Source organism: Triticum urartu, chromosome 4A, assembly GCF_056163025.1.
Source record: "Triticum urartu cultivar PI428250 chromosome 4A, HENAU_Tu73, whole genome shotgun sequence".
NCBI lineage: Eukaryota > Viridiplantae > Streptophyta > Magnoliopsida > Poales > Poaceae > Triticum > Triticum urartu.
This window is the reverse complement of record NC_141876.1, coordinates 246,840,526-246,861,294: the sequence shown is the minus strand read 5'-3', so window position 1 is coordinate 246,861,294 and position 20,769 is coordinate 246,840,526. Positions and strand designations below refer to the sequence as shown.

Below are 20,769 nucleotides of genomic sequence, written 5' to 3'. Positions count from 1 at the left end.
CCATAGGATTTCTTTACTTCCCTCTTAAGTTTCCTTACGTACGCGTGGACCAACCGAAACAGCGACCAACGACGCCCAACCGCACACCCTTTTCCCTCTTTCCCAATCAGAATGGTACCTCAAACGGTGTCGCTCGCGCGTCTCCTGCCGACGTGGACAGGCCGAGTGGGCACGCCTTCCACGTAGCTTATTGTGTTTGATGGATGATTGAGTACACAATAATTGTTCATGATATATTGGCTATGCACTTTGTGCACGCCAAGAGATTGAACATTTCTTTTGAAAGACTGTTTGCTAACATCATCACCAAATATGATCTCTTGTTATGTGGATTGGTCTACTTACTGTCCAGATTAAGAAGTGCTCCCTCTATAAAGAAAAATAAGAGCGCTTAGATCACTACTCTAGTGATCTAAACACTTATATATTTCTTTACAGAGGGAGTGTGTATTTGTCTCTATCAATTTAGGTATTACTCAATCCTGCATATTTTGCTACTGTTTAAATACAATACAGTCTTGTGGACTACATAATGTTTAGTACCACAAGTATACAAGTTCTCGTATAGTGTAACAATGTTCAAATTATCAAAAAAAAAAATGCAACAAGTAGCCTTAGATTAAATATCAAGTTCCTTGCTGATTTTTTACAAATTTACTAGACATGCTCATTTCTTAGTGAGCCCGACAAAGTTATGTTTTGTTGGTGTGCACCATAGTTTAGTCATGTGATGTTTAGGGTGACTTTGTATAGTTATGTTATCATCAAACAACAAGCATTTGCATGGGCACCTTCACGGGCGCGGCGTGCCGACGTGCCTTTCCGAGCTAGTTTGAGTAAAACTTGATAACTTGAACTGGAGCATCATTAGTTTTGAGTAAAACGAGCTGGTCGTAGGAGAAACAAAGAAAAAAGTAACAAACGAACACGAGATGGGATCGAATATCCAATTCGGTGCCCGAATTGGTGCCTGGGCTCAGATGAGCCCGATGAACAGTAATGTGATTAAAAATAGAAAAAAATCAAAAAAATCTGAAAAAAGAATTGCAAGCAAGATGTGCTTGTGCGTGATGTTCGTGCAAAATTTGGTGATGTTTGGACATTCCAGGAGGGCGTGGCAAAAAAGACAAATCCAGGCATGAATAGTGTTGTTTTCCAAATGTTTATCTCAGACTCGAATTTATTTATTTTTTTGTCACGAGCTCCTCAAATGTCAAAATATCACCAAATTTGGTATGGACATCACGCATTCAAGCATCTTTCATCACAAAAAAATGATTTTTTTAAATTTGTTTAGTATTTTAAACGATGTTAGCCCGGGAGCCAAAACATCGCTTTCGAGATGGGATGGGCTACTTCTGATGTGAGGGTGCCGCTGATATCATACTTAGAAGTGACATAGTTATGTCACATCTAGATGAGCCCTAAACACACTGTTACCTGCGCCTGCACAAAATATCCTGGTGCACAGATTCCACGCAGACACATCACCACTCTTCAGGACTTCAACCACACAGAACTTTTATGTATATTTTCAACCAGCGTCACCGCTTTGTTGTAAAAAAATGTCGATTTCAGCTACTCGAAATCTGCTCCCATCAGGGCAACTGGAGTGCATCAAATTGTCTACAGACACTAGTGTATATGCAAAATGACCATGAGCAAACAAAACAGTGTGTGCATGCAAGGAATATGATTCGCGACTCTCGAGTTTTTTCATGTACATCTTGGTCGACGATCTCCATCGACTGTAAGATGCCATTGGATCTGTTCTCCTTTAGGATATGGCCAGAAGCAAAAGGAATAGTTAAACTGATCATGCCTTCACTGCAGAAGAAGTGGCCATTTCCTCCAAGAGTTCCTTCTGCTCCAATGCAGCGCAGGACTGTAGATGTTTCAGGATAACGAAATTAACAAACGCTGTGGATTTCTATGTCATGTGCTAGTTCTTCAGTTCCCAAATGGTTGCATGTCACACAATTTGCATATCATGATATGTGATGTACCTGAACAGCTGACTCAATATCTCCTAAAAGGAAGCTAGACAATACAAAATTCATCTTCAACCGATGATCAGTCACTCTGTTGTCCTGTGACCAAATTTGAAATAGACTCAAATATACTTTAGATATTTCAAACATTGGCAACACAAATATTTCAGTGGCATGAAACCCTAAGATGACATAATGTGCTAGTACCTTATAATTGTACGTCCGTATCTTCTCCGAGCGAGCACCAGTACCGACCTTTAATTATTAACAGTGTTAGCAAATTCAACATAGGGTATACCAAAATTTTGCAACCCGTGTGAAAATCAAAGAAAGTTACTTCATTTTTAATCCTGGCATTCCTTAAGTTAGTCATGCCAATAACTAAGAGACTTGTGTATTCAATATCACCACTCAGATATATATTTTGCGACCATCATTGGTATAACTTTTTTTTTCTGAACATTATCATCTGGGAAACAGATTTCTGTTCCTTTCACTAGGTCATCTATGAGTTTGCAACATATGAACCTCTGTCGAGAACATACATCATACCTGCAGTAACCTCTGGGTTCTTATGGACTCTTGTTGCTCCCTTAACTTTATCTCATATCTGTAATGTTTATATAGAGATATATGGGAGATGAAATAAGTCACACAAAGGATTAATTCAACTATGAAACTAACTTATCGTTTGACAATGGTAGCAAATGTACAGAGTAAATATGAACTCCAAGAAGGTACAAATTCATGGCTTCTTTGAGAAGAAACTCAAGATAGAAATGCAACTATAATACTACTACGAAAGAGCATCTTTACAAGCAGAAACAATAAGATGAAAGCAAGCATATGGAAGTAACACACAGATTAAAAGGCTGCACAATAACAAGGATAATTCAGATGATAGAAACTTACAGTTTTGCTCTTAATAACTGGAATGCGCGTTCTTTGTTTTGAAGTTGTGACCTTTCTTCTGTGCAGAATATCCTTATTCCCGTAGGCTTGTGAATAAGATCAATAGCCGTCTCCACCTTGTTAACATTCTGCCCTGCATTGATCGAGAACATACAAGCGTAAAAATCAGTTGTAACATGTAATGTACATTTCCTTCAGAAAGATATTGTAACATACACCCAAAGTCATAGAGTATAATACTAGAAGAATCACACACTCCAGAAGTGGTATACCTCCAGCTCCACCAGATCTTGCAGCTTTAAGTTCAATATCTTTTGGATCGATAACCACGTCCACTTCGTCGGCCTATGGTGCCATCAAAACACAACTATAAAACTTAAAAAAAGAAAACATAAAATCCATGTCAGAAAGTGGCATCTAATAGTCACCTCTGGCATAATAGCCACAGTTGCGGTTGACGTGTGAACACGACCCATAGTCTCTGTCTGTGGTACACGCTGAACACGGTGCACACCTGACTCAAACTTCAGTTTACTGTAGACTTGCTTTCCCTTCACCTCCATCACAAATGTCTTGTATCCACCCTTTTCTGCCTGGAAGATTTAATTACTCGATCAACATGTTTTTATTCTTCTTCTTTTTTGTGAAATAACATGTTTTTATTCAATAGTCAGGCTAAGTTTGCAGGTACATACTTCTGAGCAAGAAACTGGTTTAAACTTCCAATTGTTGAGCTCACAATATCTTTGATACATGCGTACCTGCAGAATAGACATTACACATTTAGTGTGGATTATGTCAATAAAGTCATAAATACGATGCGCTATGATTCTGGGAGTATACTTTCGAACAACAACTGTGAAATGAACAAAGATGAACTGAGGTTGCCAAAACTAAAAATCTTTGTTGCACATTGAGTAGTTCTTAGGTCGTTATCCACGTAAATCATGAAATTATGATCAATATGCTATTACCTAGACCAAACAACAACATATATACTATCGCAGTTGCTAAATCATACTCGATTTGCATCTACCTACAAGGTCACCAGCCCAAATTCCAGCTTCATCACCTCCAGTGCCAGCTCTTACTGCAGAAACAAAGAAAACAGAGTTCTCAGATACGAAATTTTGAACTAGAGTTGAAGCAATTGTAAGTTAAACACTTCCGCAGTATGGCACTCTTACGTAAGTTTTTCCTGAACTGAATTGGAGAGAATTGATATAATAAAAATGCCCTGGTTAACATATTTTTACTTGCCTCAATTAGTAGTGATATAACAATTGCACATGGTCAAAGCAACTGCCTAGATAAGTTGATAGGATCAGATGGACACTTGAAAACCAACACATACCTTCAAGTAAGATGTTACGTGAATTTAGAGGGTCGCTTGGAAGCAGAAGTACCTAACATGAAAAGGTAAGCGCAATGAGAAGTACTTCAACAAGTATAAATCAAAAATATCTGGCATACCTGTTAGAGTTATAATATAAGTCATGTGCCCCTTTGTATTTATCCCGTTGTATAAGGGGTTTCCTGCATATTTTCCACACCTGTACATGTATATATATCGGCCTATGGCCTCATGGGAATACAAGTTGCTTATTCCAAACATGGTATCAGAGCTAGGTCAATTTTTTGCACGCTGCAACTCGTGCGTTTGATCCGTCTCTACCGATCGATCTCCAACCGGGTCGCTCGTAGCGTCCCCGCTCGATCTCGTCTTCGATCTCATCCCGCCGGCTTCGATCTCCTCCTGCACGTCCCCGCTCGATTCCTCCCGATCGAAGCCCTGTTCCAGCCACCCCGATCGATCTGATCTTGCAGGCCCGATCGACTTCTTCCCACAGGCCCTGCCTCCAGCTGGCCCCGCCTGTCCTGGACTCCTGTCTCGGCTCCGTAAGGAGTTTGAGCCCCGGCGTGCTCAGTTGTTTGCTCGTGGCCGTATTTCTCTCATGGAGGCGCTTTCAGAGATTCGTGCTGAGGAAACTCGCTTACGCGGTGCTGGTTTGCTGGAGGTTCCCTCTGTGCTCGCTACTCGAGCTTCTTCCACTCCACCTGCTGCACCGACCCCTTCTCGCTCGAGTGCTCCGCCGCTCTTGCCCACTCCTTCTGGAAGCTCAGGTCGCCCCCGTCCACATTGTGACTACTGCAACAATGATGGTCATATTGAGTCCCAGTGCTACACGAAGCGGAAACACCTGCGCAAGGCGCGATCATCATCTTCAGGGACTCCGTCATCTACCTCGATAGCTTCAGCCATTGCTTTGACTGAGCAGGATATTTTGCGACTTAAGCGTCTGCTTGCGGCTTCAAGTTCTTCCTCGACAGGTATTGCTGGTTCTGTGACTGGTGCTTCCCGCACGGAGCAACCGCCCTCTACACAGTCAGGTACATCCCCATGGGTTCTGGACTCTGGAGCTTCTTTTCATATGTCTTCTCATTCTTCCACTTTGTCCTCTCTTCGATCGCTGGATTCTCCTGTTCATGTCTTCACTGCTGATGGTACTTCACTTTCTGTTGCTAGTAGAGGCCATCTTTCCACTCCTTATTCTGTTCCTGATGTTGCTCATGTTCCTCGACTTACCATGAATCTGTTTTCTGCTGGTCAACTTACTGATTCTGGTTGTCGCGTCATCCTTGACGTTGACTCTTGTTCTGTCCAGGACCGTCGCACGCACACTCTGGTTGGGGCTGGCCCTCGCCGCCGTGATTCTCAGGGTCTTTGGGAGTTGGACTGGCTTCATGTTCCTTCCGCTGCCACCACCATTGCCAGTTCCTCCGCTTCACTCGCCTCCGTTACTGGTTCCTTCAAGCAGTGGCATCATCGACTTGGTCATCTGTGTGGTTCTCGGTTGTCGTCTTTAGTTCGTCGAGGTCTTCTGGGGTCTGTCTCAGGAGATGTCTCTTTAGAGTGTTAGGGTTGTCGTCTTGGCAAGCAGATTCAGTTACCATATTCACATAGTGAGTCAGTGTCTAAGCGTCCTTTCGATTTAGTTCATTCTGATGTATGGGGTCCGGCTCCTTTCGCTTCGAAAGGTGGTCATAAATACTATATTATTTTCATAGATGATTTCTCTCGTTACACATGGCTTTATTTCATGACTTCTCGTAGTGAGGTGTTGTCTATTTATAAGCGTTTTGCTGCCATGGTTCATACTCGGTTCTCTTCACCTATTCGTGTTTTTCGTGCTGACTCCGCTGGCGAGTATATCTCTAAGATGTTGTGTGGTGTTCTTGCTGAGCAAGGAACTCTTTCTCAATTCTCTTGTCCTGGTGCTCATGCTCAGAATGGTGTGGCTGAGCGAAAGCATCGACATCTTCTTGAAACGGCTCGTGCATTGATGATTGTTGCCTCTCTCCCGCCTCATTTTTGAGCTGAGGCCGTCTCTACCTCCACCTATCTTATCAATATACAGCCTTCCGCTGCTCTACAGGGTGGTGTTCCTTTCGAGCATCTTTTTGATCATTCTCCCGATTATTCGATGCTTCGCGTGTTTGGTTGTGTTTGCTATGTTCTTCTTGCCCCTCGCGAACGCACCAAACTTACCGCTCAGTCTGTTGAGTGTGTCTTCTTAGGCTATAGTGATGAACATAAGGGCTATCGTTGTTGGGATCCTATCTGTCGTCGGATGCGTATCTCTCGAGACATGACTTTTGATGAGTCTCGTCCCTTCTACCCACGCCCATCTTCCTCGACTTTTTCAGTGGAGGATATCTCTTTCCTCACTTTTCCTGACTCACCTATCACCCCCGTCGAGCCTATGCCTATTCGTTCCACTCCCTCTGCTTCTCCACCTCTAGTCGATTTGCAGCCACCCTCTTCCCCGGTCTCCTCGCCTAGCATGTCACCGGATTCTAGACCTTCATCTCCGGTGACTTCTTCGTCGCCACCCCCCGATTCTACCTTGGCGATTCCTCCTTCTATTGTTCCATCTTTTCCCCAGCATTACACTCGTCGTTCACGACCTATGGATGCCTCTGTGGATGAGTCGTCATCTTCCTCTCAGCCTACTTATGGCTTGCGTTCTCGGCCTCGTCCGCCTGTTGATCATTTTGGATTTCCCACCGCTAGTGCTGCTGTTCTTGAGCCGACTTCTTATCGTCAGGCTGTTGTTCATCCTGAATGGCAGTTTGCGATGGCAGAGGAGATTGCTGCTCTTGAACGCACTGGTACCTGGGATCTTGTTTCTCTTCCTCCCGGAGTCCGTCCCATCACTTGTAAGTGGGTCTACAAGGTTAAGACTCGCTCTGATGGTTCTCTTGAGCGTCACAAAGCTCGTCTTGTGGCTCGTGGTTTTCAGCAGGAGCATGGTCGTGATTATGACGAGACTTTTGCTCCTGTGGCCCATATGACCACTGTTCGTACACTTCTTGCTGTTGCCTCTGCACGCCACTGGTCTGTATCTCAGCTTGATGTTAAGAATGCCTTTCTTAATGGTGAGCTGCGTGAGGAGGTGTACATGCAGCCACCACCTGGGTATTCTGTTCCTGATGGCATGGTATGTCGTCTTCGCCGCTCTCTCTATGGCCTTAAGCAAGCCCCCCGCGCCTGGTTCGAGCGTTTTGCCTCTGTGGTCACTACCGCTGGTTTTTCAGCAAGTGCTCATGATCCAGCATTGTTTATTCACCTTTCTCCTCGTGGTCGGACTCTTCTTCTTCTCTATGTTGATGACACGATCATCACTGGGGATGACCCCGAGTATATTGCCTTTGTAAAGGCCCGTCTTAATGAGCAGTTTCTTATGTCTGATCTTGGACCTCTTCACTACTTTCTTGGGATTGAAGTCTCTTCTACTTCTGATGGCTTTTTTATATCTCAGAAAAAGTATATCCAGGATCTTCTTGCTCGTGCTGCTCTTACTGACGAGCGCATTGTTGAGACTCCTATGGAGCTCAATGTTCACCTCCGTGCTACTGATGGTGATCCTCTCCCTGACCCGACGCGTTATCGTCATCTTGTTGGCAGTCTTGTCTATCTAGCTGTCACTCGTCCGGACATCTCTTATCTAGTCAGTTTGTCTCTACTCCCACATCGGTTCACTATGGTCATCTCCTCCGTGTTCTCCGATATCTTCGGGGCACGATCTCTCACCGTCTATTCTTTCCTCGCTCCAGTTCTTTACAGCTTCAGGCCTATTCGGATGCTACGTGGGCTAGTGATCCTTCCGATCACCGTTCACTTTCTGCTTACTGTGTTTTTCTTGGCGGTTCTCTCATTGCCTGGAAGACGAAGAAACAGATTGCAGTTTCCCGTTCGAGTGCAGAGGCTGAGTTGCGAGCAATGGCTCTTTTGACGGCAGAGGTGACTTGGTTACGATGGTTACTTCAGGATTTTGGTGTTTCTGTCACTACACCGACTTTGCTATTATCTGACAGTACAGGTGCTATTAGCATTGCGCGCGATCCTGTGAAGCATGAGCTCGCCAAGCATATTGGTGTTGATGCGTTCTATGTGCGCACTGGTGTGCAGGATCAGGTTATTGCTCTTCAGTATGTGCCTTCCGAGTTACAGTTGGCGGATTTCCTGACGAAGGCCCAGACTAGAGCACAACATGGCTTTTATCTCTCCAAACTCAGTGTTATTCATCCACCATGAGTTTGAGAGGGGGTGTTAGAGTTATAATATAAGTCATGTACCCCTTTGTATTTATCCCGTTGTATAAGGGGTTTCCTGCATATTTTCCACACCTATACATGTATATATATCGGCCTATGGCCTCATGGGAATACAAGTTGCTTATTCCTAACAATACCTACCGTCAGTCTTTCCTCGAGCTCCGCAAGCTGATCAGAGAGAGACTCTAGCTCTGAAGTTATCATCTCAGCCATATCAGGGTCATCACCATTCTCTTTTTGCAAAGCTATCATGTTGGTCAATAAAAAAGTATGTGAGCATCCAGTACTTAAACCAAGGCAAAAAAAATATTGAAACATACCAACCTTTTGTTTCTTCAATCTGCCGTTCACATTCCTTAAATTCCCTATATGCCGTCACAACCTGAATATTTTTCATAAAAAAATCGATAAATTTTGCACAAACGTTCATAACACCCAAATAACGAAAAGCAAATGGCACTCGAGTTATGCCAAATATACCTCTCCCAGATCGGAAACAGACTGTGCAAGTTTTTGGTATTCGCTCGGATCTGAGACAATGTCAGGGTCACCCAATCTAATCTGAAGAAGATACTCATTCATTAGATTCCCGTGCATGGTAAATTGATAATATATTTGTATGAAAGAATCAAAATTTAAGTTGTATAGCATATCGCTTTCCTCGAATAATGAGACGGTAGCTTTGAAGAATTTGACTTGGTCCCAAAATAACAATTTTATAACAGAACTACAGGTAGGGAATTTTATAAGGATTAAAACCGTAGAAAATTCGTATGAAAATGCTACTCCCTCCATCTGGAATTATTTATCGCTCAAATGGATGTATCTAGCACTAAGACGGAGGGAGCATGAAATAAACAGGCTCTAAAAGGGTTTGTGAAGATTCAGAAAGTAGGCACTGAACAAAGAAGTAGAGTCTGCGCAAAAGAAGAAGAAGAAGGACAGAACCATACCGACATTTCTTTCCATGCCCTCTCTGTAGAATCCAACTTTGATATGAGATGTGGCTCCTACACAAAAATACACAACAGATTACGACCCTTGCCTATCTTCAAGAACTGGCCGGCAACAATGAAGCATGGTAAAAGAGACCATACCGCCATGCAGACCACGGAGGCAGAGGAGGAGGGCTTCCTGCGCCGTGTGCCGAGAAAAAAGGGGCTGGGAGGCGGGCTCCGGGCGGTGGGTACGGCGGAAGCTCGAGGCGGCGCCCGGAAGCCGGCGAGGAAGGCCTCCATCTTTTCTTTTCTGCCGAGGAAGAGGACGAGAGGTGGTGATGGCGAGTTCAGGATAGAACAAAGGTGGAGAAGAGCTCCGGTGGTTCTCTCCATTGAGATTGGTGCCACATAGCTCTGTTGGTTCCCTGCTTTGACATTTGTGTCCCTTGGCTCTGGTGATTCTCTCCCTTGAGATTCGTGTGTGTTTCAGCTATGCACACGATGGTCGAGAGTACTGAAGCGGTGGACAAGAGCACCGGTAAGAGGAAACAAGAGGATATGGAGCGGCTATTGACTTGGCCCAATGGTAATTTTGTCTATGTACAAAATACTGCAAAAGGTCAATTGTTGTCTAATCATCAAAAACAGTATACAAAGAGAGCCTTGGCTTAGTGGTTGGGCATGCAGTTATGCAGCCTAACGATCCGAGTTCAATTCGCCACCGCCGGAGACGGGCGTCGGGTCCCCCGCGCGGCCGTCGATGAGGGTGGCGGCGAGGCCCTCGGCCGCGACGCCGCTCGGGCTCGGGCCTAGGGTTTGAGGCGGCGGCCTATGCTGGTGAGGGCGGCGTCGTCCTGGCGGCGCTCGCCGGAGTTGAGGGCCGCGTCTACTCGGCCGCGCGGGCGGCGAGTTGGCGGTGAATGCGGGCGTCGCGTGGAGGGATCCCCTGGTGCTCTCCTTCGCCAGATCTGAAGACGGCGCCCCCGTGCTACTGCTTCCTCCTTGTCAGTCCGGCCGGATCCGGTGGCGGACTGCGCGGATGTGGGGTTGGGAGCTCCGGATCGGAGTAATTTCTTGACCGGCTGCGGCGGCCATGACGCCGGCGGCGCTCCAGGCGATGTTTCCTTCTTGAAGGCGGCTTCGAGATCCAGCTCCCTCCCCCTCGTCCTTCCCCTGCACCCGGGTGAGAACCCACAACTTTGGTTGGCGGCGGCAGTGCCCGGCCCCGTCACCTTCTTGAAGGCGCCGCTTTGGGTCCCTGGGAAGGTGGGACAGCTGCAGCGCGTTCTTGGCGTTCCTGATGGCGGCGGTTCTCTCTTTAATGGTGTCGCTCCGCCATGGCGGTCGGCTGGTCCGGCTGTCGTGGTGTTTGTGGTGCCCAACTCTTCGCCGTGTCTTCCTGGGGTGCTCTGGTCCCGTTCAGAGAGGCTGTAGGTGGAGCGGCTTCATCTTGCACGGAGTTTCGGTGGAGATGTCAAGTCATGCCCAACCAACAGCTGCTACGCTTTGTCATGCCTGGTCGGCAGGTGCTATGCACGACAGATTTTCCAAAGACTTCAAGTTGTGTTGGCTGGTGGTACTTGGCAGCATGGTGCTGAGGTGTATCAGTGGCGACCACGACATGCTCAGCTGTTTGCGCGTAGGGAGGAGGTGCCGTTGGGCGCCGTGGTGGCGTCGACGATAGCTGGACCGAACAAGGTTAATGCATCAGTACAGTTCTGAAGATGGAGCGGTGGCAGTTGACGACGGCGGCCTCTGAGTGCACACCGGACCGGTGAGACCCATGCCTGGCAGGCGTCCTGGATGGGACCTCAGGTCTTAGATGTTAGGTTTGGCTGCGATGTCTGTTTGGTGTTAGACCCAGGCTATCTGCGCCCCTTCATCAACTGGATAGAGTTACTTAGACGGCTACTTTAGTCTTACTATTGTATTACTTTGTAAGGTCTTGTGAGAATAATTAATAAAATGGCCGTATGCAATGCAGAGGCCGGGGGTCATCCTCCTTTTCTAAAAAAATCGAAAACAGTATGCAAGTATATTTCAAAGGTTGTGAATTTTGTAGTGCCATGCTTCAAAATCAAAGAATAGTAATAGCATATTTCAAAGCTAGAAACTTTGTTGTGGTATATATCAAATTTACCCAAACAAAAAGACACGCCAAGGCTTGCATGAACTGCCAGAATAGCAATAACAAGTGCTACTTTGGGCTATCAGTATACTTTTGAAACCAAATAATGTTTTATATACTGCAAAGAAAGTGTACGAAGATAGAAGATATGCTGTAAAATCCATATCATTATACATTTGAAGATAGAAGATGTGTGGTACGCTATGTATGAACTACAATAATTTTGACCAACTAATTTTGTCACATTCTAAGTTAATCCCAAACTTGGAATGTAGAAAAATAAATCAGAGGGAATAAAACTTACTTTTCAAAGTTTGCTTGAGCATAGCTAGTTTTTTTTTTTGTGCAGGGGAGCATAGCTAGTTTTGACTAGGAGTTGATTTTTTTTATCGAAATGTGCCTCGAATAAAACTTTGGAATTATTCAAAACCCTAAATTGTAATTTGGGGATTATTTATAAAACCAAAATTTGAGCTCACAGAAAGGTTGTGACCGTTTGTTTATTTTTTGGGTTGGAACTAATTTCCATAAATCTCTGGTATTTATTTGAAACCCTAAATAAAAATTGGTAATTAAATTGAACCCTAAATAATTTTGGGAAATAAATTGGTATCCCAATAAGGGTGACAATTAAAATATTTAATTTGGGCTGAAAATTACTTTTCATAAGTCCCAAAAATATTGTGTGCCTCTATTATTTGTCCCAAAAGGGTTTTAATCATTTTAATTTTTGAATCAATTCAAAAATAAAAAAGGGAATAATTTTAAAAGGGGTTAAATTTAATTTTGGCAGGATTTTTTTTCATAAACCTTAAATATTGATTTGACCTTATGTTAATTTTCTCAGATAATTTTAGAGCAAGTTTGAATTTAAATAATTTTGAAATTCAAATGGTAAAATGAAAAAGGAAAAAAGCCAGTTGGGCCCGCCAGCCTAGTCGACCGGCCCAGCAAGCTAACCTTGCTAACCTGCCCGAACCGATACGGGGAGCGGGTCGACCATCCGTGTTATGAAGATCCAACGCCCCAGGACGTGCCACGTCGCCTTGTCATCGAGCTCCCGACCGAAAACCTCGCTTCCATGTCCTGCATGGGCACTGCTGGCGCCGGTGCGCCGGCCCAAATTTGGGTCGGTCGCACCGCAGCCCCACGATGCGTGCGGTCCAGGCCGCACGATTCAGCGCCTCCTCTTCCCCGCGTCATCTCCTCCTTCTTCCTCAGGGCTTCCTTCTTCTCCTGCATCGTAATCAGAAAAAAGGGAGCGACGGCCGTGCATCAGAGAGGAAAAGTTGCGGCGAGCTGATAACCCACAAGTATAGGGGTTCGCAACAGTTTTCGAGGGTAGAGTATTCAACCCAAATTTATTAATTCGACACAAGGGGAGCCAAAGAATATTCTCAAGTATTAGCAGCTGAGTTGTCAATTCAACCACACCTGGAAACTTAATATCTGCAGCAAAGTATTTAGTAGCAAAGTAATATGATAGTAGCGGTAACGGTAGCAAAAGTAATGTTTTTGGTATTTTGTAGTGATTGTAACAGTAGCAACGGAAAAGTAAATAAGCGAAGAACAATATATGGAAAGCTCGTAGGCAATGGATCGGTGATGGAGAATTATGCCGGATGCGGTTCATCATGTAACAATCATAACATAGGGTGACACAGAACTAGCTCCAATTCATCAATGTAATGTAGGCATGTATTCCGAATATAGTCATACGTGCTTATGGAAAAGAACTTGCATGACATCTTTTGTCCTACCCTCCCATGGCAATGGGGTCCTAATGGAAACTAAGGGATATTAAGGCCTCCTTTTAATAGAGTACCGAAACAAAGCATTAGCACATAGTGAATACATGAACTCCTCAAACTATGGTCATCACCGGTAAGTATCCCGATTATTGTCACTTCGGGGTTAATGGATCATAACACATAATAGGTGACTATAGACTTGCAAGATAGGATCAAGAACTCTCATACATTGATGAAAACATAATAGGTTCAGATCTGAAATCATGGCACTCGGGCCCTAGTGACAAGCATTAAGCATAGCAAAGTCATAGCAACATCAATCTCAGAACATAGTGGATACTAGGGATCAAACCCTAACAAAACTAACTCGATTACATGATAGATCTCATCCAATCCATCACCGTCCAGCAAGCCTACGATGGAATTACTCACGCACGGCAGTGAGCATCATGAAATTGGTGAGGGAGGATGGTTAATGATGACGATGGCGACGGATTCCCCTCTCCGGAGCCCCGAATGGACTCCAGATCAGCCCTCCCGAGAGGTTTTAGGGCTTGGCGGCGGCTCCGTATCGTAAAACGTGATGAATTCTTCTCTCTGATTTTTTTCTCCCCGAAAGCAAATATATAGAGTTGGAGTTGAGGTTGGAGGAGCTCCAGGGGGCCCACGAGGTAGGGGGCGCGCCCCCACCCTCGTGGACAGGTGGTGGGCCCCCTGGTCTTCATCTTTTGCAAGGACTTTTTATTATTTCCAAATAGATGTTCCGTGAAGTTTCAGGTCATTGCAAGAACTTCTGTTTCTGCACATAAATAACACCATAGCAATTCTGCTGAAAACAGCGTCAGTCCGGGTTAGTTCCATTCAAATCATGCAAGTTAGAGTCCAAAACAAGGGCAAAAGTGTTTGGAAAAGTAGATACGTCGGAGACGTATCAACTCCCCCAAGCTTAAACCTTTGCTTGTCCTCAAGCAATTCAGTTGACAAACTAAAAGTGATAAAGAAAAACTTTTACAAACTCTGTTTGCTCTTCTTGTTGTAAATATGTAAAGCCAGCATTCAAGTTTTCAGCAAAGATTATGACTAGCCACATTCACAATAACGCTTAGGTTTCAAGTTTACTCATATCAATGGCATAATCAACTAGGGAGCAATAATAATAAATCTCGGATGACAACACTTTCTCAAAACAATCATAATATGATATAATAAGATGGTATCTCGCTAGCCCTTTCTGAGACCGCAAAACATAAATGCAGAGCACCTTTAAAGATCAAGGACTGACTAGAATTGTAATTCATGGTAAAAGAGATCCAGTCAAGTCATACTCAATATAAACTAATAGTAATGAATGCAAATGATGGCGGTGCTCTCTAATTGGTGCTTTTTAATAAGAAGATGATGACTCAACATGAAAGTAAATAGATAGGCCCTTCGCAGAGGGAAGCAGGGATTTGTAGAGGTGCCAGAGCTCGGTTTTGAAATAGAGATGAATAATATTTTGAGCGGTATACTTTCATTGTCAACATAACAACCAAGAGATGGCAATATCTTCCATGCTACACACATTATAGACGGTTCCCAAACAAAATGGTAAAGTTTATACTCCCCCTCCACCAACAAGTATCGATCCATGGCTTGCTCGAAACAACGAGTGCCTCCAACTAACAAGAGTCCCAGGGGGAGTTTTGTTTGCAATTATTTTGATTTAGTTTGCATAAAGCATGGGACTGGGCATCCCGGTGACCAGCCACTTTCTCGTGAGTGAGGAGCGGAGTCCACTCCTCTTGAGAATAACCCGCCTAACATAGAAGATACGGACAACCCTAGTTGATACGTGAGCTATTCGAGCATACAAAACAGGATATTTATTTGAAGGTTTAGAGTTTGGCACATACAAATTTACTTGGAACGGCAGGTAGATACCGTATATAGGTAGGTATGGTGGACTCGTATGGAATAACTTTGGGGTTTATGGAGTTGGATGCACAAGCAGTATTCCCGCTTAGTACAGGTGAAGGCTAGCAAAATACTGGGAAGCGACCAGCTAGAGAGCGACAATAGTCATGAACATGCATTAAAATTAATCAACACTGAATGCAAGCATGAATAGGATATAATCCACCATGAACATAAATATCATGAAGGCTATGTTGATTTTGTTTCAACTACATGCGTGAACATGCACCAAGTCAAGTCACTTAAATCATTCAGAGGAGGATACCACCCTATCATAACACATCACAACCATTTTAATAGCATGTTGGCACGCAAGGTCAACCATTATAAGATCCTAGCTAATCAAGCATGGCACAAGAAACTATGATCTCTAGTTGTCATTGCAAACATGTTTATTCATAATAGGCTGAATCAGGAATGATGAACTAATCATATTTACAAAAACAAGAGAGGTCGAGTTCATACCAGCTTTTCTCATCTCAATAAGTTCATCATATAATCATCATTATTGCCTTTCACTTGCATGACCGAACGATGTGGATAATAATAATAGTGCACGTGCATTGGACTAAGCTGGAATCTGCAAGCATTCAATAAACAGGAGAAGACAAGGCAATATGGGCTCTTTTGTCAGATCAACAATAATGCATATAAGAGCTACTTCAACAATTTAATTATGGTCTTCTCCTATCGACCCCCAAAGAAAAGAAAAGAAATACAAGTATTTACACGGGAAAGCTCCCAACAAGTAAAAGAAGAACATGAAATCTTTTTGGGTTTTCCTTTTTTTAATTACTACTAGAAGAATGGAAAGTAAACTAATTAAAAGCTATAACTATTTTTTTGGTTTTTCTTAAGGTTTATCAAACACACAAGAAGAGAGCATAAAAAGGAAAATAAACTAGCATGGATGATACAATGAAAAAGCATGAGCACCGGCATCTAGCAATGAGTGTGTGAACATGAATATAATGTCGGTGAGAAATGCGTACTCCCCCAAGCTTAGGCTTTTGGACTAAGTTGGTCTATGGCCACGGTTGGCCTGGCGGATATCCATAGTAATAGTTGGGGTTGTACTGAGATGCAGCGGCTATCACCTCCTGAGCTGCAGCGTGGCGACGAGCGGCCTCCGCCCTCCTCTCATACTCATCTGCCTCCTCTCTGGTAATAACATATCTTCCTTTTGCCTGATAATCAAAGAAGGTAGGAGCAGGGAGAGTAATATGGACAGCACGACGTCTGTCAAAGATTAAGCAATACTAGAGAGGTGATTCATTCCTCTCGACAAACTGGTGGTGAACCATAGCCTCATAATCCAAATAAACAGGAGGCAACTCAATATCATTTTCGCATATGGCTATACTAAGAAAATTAGCTATGCGGGTTGCATAAATTCCACCAAAGAAATCTCCATTAAATCTATTAAGATGCAACCTACGTGCAATAATGGCTCCCAAATTATAAGACTTATCTCCTAACACGGCACTCCTAAGAATACTGAGGTCGGGGACACACATGTGACATGCCTCATCTTTACCATTAATGCATCTACCTATGAAGAGAGCAAAATAATGTATAGCAGGAAAGTGAATGCTCCCTATAGTAGCTTGTGTTATATCTCTAGATTCCCCCAGAGTTATACTAGCAAGAAAATCTCTAAATTCAGATTCGCGAGGTTCCCTGACACTACCCCATTGTGAAAGTTTGCAAGCAGTGGTACTAAGTCCATAGTGTAAGAATTTTCATAAAGATCAAACAGGACAGTTGGAGAATTACGTGAAGATGAAAATTCAAACCTCCTCACAAAGGAACTAGTGAGATAGTGATACTGGCTGCACTTTTCTTCCTCGAAGCTCACAAGATCAGCGTTACGCATATATGCGTTAAATTCTTCCTTAATTCCCGCTCGATCCATAAAATTTTCTGAAGACCATTCACAAGGACGCACTGGAGCATTTCTTGGTGGCTCATCCTCAGCATCACGCATTGCAAGTCTGGGCTCTTGTTTCCTTGAAGAGCCACCTTGGTACATCTTCCTAAACATATTTCTTCCTCTGAAAAATTTCTGAAATCTTTAGTAACTTCAAAATAAAAGTGAACCAAACTCAATAATATTGATAGCAACTACTCCTACAAGTGCCTAGAGCCTATATCATGCATCAAAACTACTTTTGACCATATAAATTTGACATGCAAGCTCAATAACATGGTCACCTAAGCAGTACAAATTTGCAATGAATAAAGCATTAGAACAAAAACTAATTGGACCAATGGAGGAGTCACATACCAAGGAACAATCTCCCCAAGCAATTTTGTGAGAGGTGCTTTGAGCAAGGAGATCGAAAATGGCAGCAAAATGAGCTTGGACTTGGGTTTGAGCTGGATATTCGTGTTTGTGGGAGGAAGGAGTGTGTGGGTGCAAGGATAAATGGAGGAGGGCCACCATGGGCCCACGAGGCAGGGGGCGCGCCCGGGGGTAGGGCGCGCCCCTGACCCTCGTGGCCAGGTGCCAGCTCCTCCTGCTGTGTTCTCAGTGCCAAATATTCTCAAATATTCCAGGAAAAATCATATTTAAATTTCAGGGCATTTGGAGAACTTTCATTTTCGAGGTATTTTTATATTGCATGGATAAATCAGATAACAGACAGAGAAATACTATTCTTATTTTATTTAATATAAATAACAGAAAGTAAAAGGAGGGTACAGAAGGTTGTGCCTTCTAGTTTCATCCATCTCATGATCATCAAAAGGAATCCACTAACAAGGTTGATCAAGTCTTGTTAACGAACTCATTCCGAATAACATGGAATCGGAGAAATTTCGAATAACACTATGTTACCTCAACGGGGATATGCACATCCCCAATAATAAGAATATCATATTTCTTCTTGACAGTAGGAAGAGGAAATTCAAAACCTCCAAATATAATCGATGGAATTTTTCCAATAGAGTTGATACTATGAACTTGAGGTTGTTTCCTTAGAAAGTGTACCGTATGCTCATTACCATTAACATGAAAAGTGACATTGCCTTTAGTGCAATCAATAAAAGCCCCTGCAGTATTCAAAAAGGGTCTTTCAAGAATAATAGACATACTATCGTCCTCGGGAATATCAAGAATAACAAAGTCCGTTAAAATAGTAATGTTTGCAACTACAACAGGCACATCCTCACAAATACCGACAGGTATAGCAGTTGATTTATCAGTCATTTGCAAAGGTATTTCAGTAGGTGTCAACTTATTCAAATCAAGTCTACGATATAAAGAGAGAGGCATACCACTAACACCGGCTCCAAGATCACATAAAACAGTTTTAACATAGTTTCTTTTAATGGAGCATGGTATAGTGGGTACTCCTGGATCTCCAAGTTTCTTTGGTATTCCACCCTTAAAAGTATAATTAGCAAGCATGGTGAAAATTTCAACTTTCAGTATCTTTCTTTTATTTGTAACAATATCTTTCATATACTTAGCATAAGGATTCATTTTGAGCATATCAGTTAATCGCATACGCAAAAAGATAGGTCTAATCATTTCAGCAAAGCGCTCAAAATCCTCATCATCCTTTTTCTTGGATGGTTTGGGAGGAAAAGGCATATGTTTCTGAACCAATGGTTCTCTTTCTTTACCGTGTTTCCTAGCAACAAAGTCTTTCTTATCATAACATTGATTCTTTGATTGTGGGTTATCAAGATCAACAGCAGGTTCAATTTCTATATCATTATCATTACTAGGTTGAGCATCATCATGAACATTATCATTAACATTATCACTAGTTTCAGGTTCATTACCAGATTGTGTTTCAGCATCAGAGATAGAAATATCATTTAGATTCTCAGGTGTTTCAATAACAGGTTCACTAGAAGCATGCAAAGTCCTATAATTTTTCTTTTTCTTCCTTTTAGAAGGACTAGGTGCATCTATATTATTTCTCTGAGAATCTTGCTCAATTCTCTTAGGATGGCCTTCAGGATACAAAGGTTCCTGAGTCATTCTACCACCTCTAGTCATAACTCTAACAGCATTATCATTATTCTTACTATTCAATTCATTAAGCAAATCATTTTGGGCCTTAAGTACTTGTTCTACTTGAATGGTAACTATAGAAGCATGTTTACTAATAAGTTTAAGTTCACCTTTGACATTAGCCATATAATCACCCAAGTGTTCAAGCATATTTGAATTGTATTTCAATTGTCTACCAAAATAAGCATTGAAGTCTTCTTGCTTAACCATAAATTTATCAAACTCATCTAAGCATGGGCTAGCAAACTTAGTAAATGGGATTTCAGCTTTATCATATCTATAGAGAGAATTTACCTTTACTATCTGTGTCAGGTTATCAAGTGAAGGAAATATGCCCTAGAGGCAATAATAAAGTTATTATTTATTTCCTTATATCATGATAAATGTTTATTATTCATGCTAGAATTGTATTAACCGGAAACATAATACATGTGTGAATACATAGACAAAACAGAGTGTCACTAGTATGCCTCTACTTGACTAGCTCGTTGATCAAAGATGGTTATGTTTCCTAACCATAGACATGAGTTGTCATTTGATTAACGGGATCACATCATTAGGAGAATGATGTGATTGACTTGACCCATTCCGTTAGCTTAGCACTTGATCGTTTAGTTTGTTGCTATTGCTTTCTTCATAACTTATACATGTTCCTATGACTATGAGATTATGCAACTCCCGTTTACCGGAGGAACACTTTGTGTGCTACCAAACGTCACAACATAACTGGGTGATTATAAAGGTGCTCTACAGGTGTCTCCGAAGGTACTTGTTGGGTTGGCGTATTTCGAGATTAGGATTTGTCACTCCGATTGTCGGAGAGGTATCTCTGGGCCCTCTCGGTAATGCACATCACTCAAGCCTTGCAAGCATTGCAACTAATAAGTTAGTTGCGGGATGATGTATTACGGAACGAGTAAAGAGACTTGCCGGTAACGAGATTGAACTAAGTATTGAGATACCGACGATCGAATCTCGGGCAAGTAACATACCGGTGACAAAGGGAACAACATATGTTGTTATGTGGTCTGACCGATAAAGATCTTCGTAGAATATGTAGGAGCCAATATGAGCATCCAGGTTCCGCTATTAGTTATTGACCGGAGACATGTCTCGGTCATGTCTACATAGTTCTCGAACCCGTCGGGTCCGCACGCTTAAAGTTCGGTGATGATCGTAATTAGGGTTTTTGTGTTTTGATGTTCCGAAGGTTGTCCGGAGTCCCGGATGTGATCACGGACATGATGAGGAGTCTCGAAATGGTCGAGACATAAAGATTGATATATTGGAAGCCTATATTTGGATATCGGAAACGTTCCGAGTGAAATCGGGATTTTACCAGAGTATCGGGGGGTTACCGGAACCCCCCCGGGGGTTATTGGGCCTACATGGGCCATAAGGGAGAAGAGGAGGGCCGGCCAGGGCAGGCCGCGCACCCCCTCCCCCC

At 43.0% G+C, this 20,769-nt stretch overlaps 1 protein-coding gene across 2 annotated transcripts; it reads right to left on the bottom strand.

Moving 5' to 3' along the window:
- Positions 1-1,504: 1,504 nt before the first annotated feature.
- Positions 1,505-9,881, bottom strand: APG3 (Peptide chain release factor 1). Of its 2 annotated transcripts, XM_048714886.1 has the most exons (15): positions 9,620-9,881; positions 9,476-9,532; positions 9,003-9,083; positions 8,847-8,904; positions 8,664-8,767; positions 4,258-4,309; positions 3,944-3,993; positions 3,599-3,664; positions 3,332-3,496; positions 3,176-3,248; positions 2,904-3,036; positions 2,544-2,601; positions 2,199-2,246; positions 2,007-2,090; positions 1,505-1,885 (listed from the first exon to the last, which is right to left on the bottom strand). In XM_048714886.1, the coding sequence occupies exons 1-15, from the start codon at positions 9,851-9,853 to the stop codon at positions 1,817-1,819; spliced, it is 1,332 nt and encodes a 443-aa protein (XP_048570843.1). In that variant the 5' UTR covers positions 9,854-9,881; the 3' UTR covers positions 1,505-1,816. The 2 variants fall into 2 exon arrangements, with proteins under 2 accessions (XP_048570843.1, XP_087374358.1); XM_087518232.1 differs by having other exon boundaries at positions 2,007-2,246.
- Between the last annotated feature and the right edge of the window lie 10,888 nt (positions 9,882-20,769).

What these genes read in the sequence shown, in the direction of transcription:
- APG3 (XM_087518232.1), bottom strand. Translation starts at nt 9,853, where the DNA reads ATGGAGAGAACCACCGGAGCTCTTCTCCACCTTTGTTCTATCCTGAAC. An exon ending in CTGTTTCCGATCTGGGAGAG is followed by an intron (nt 8,905 to 9,002) that starts GTATATTTGGCA and finishes AAAAATATTCAG; the next exon opens with GTTGTGACGGCATATAGGGA. An exon ending in ACGTAACATCTTACTTGAAG is followed by an intron (nt 3,994 to 4,257) that starts GTATGTGTTGGT and finishes TTGTTTCTGCAG; the next exon opens with TAAGAGCTGGCACTGGAGGT.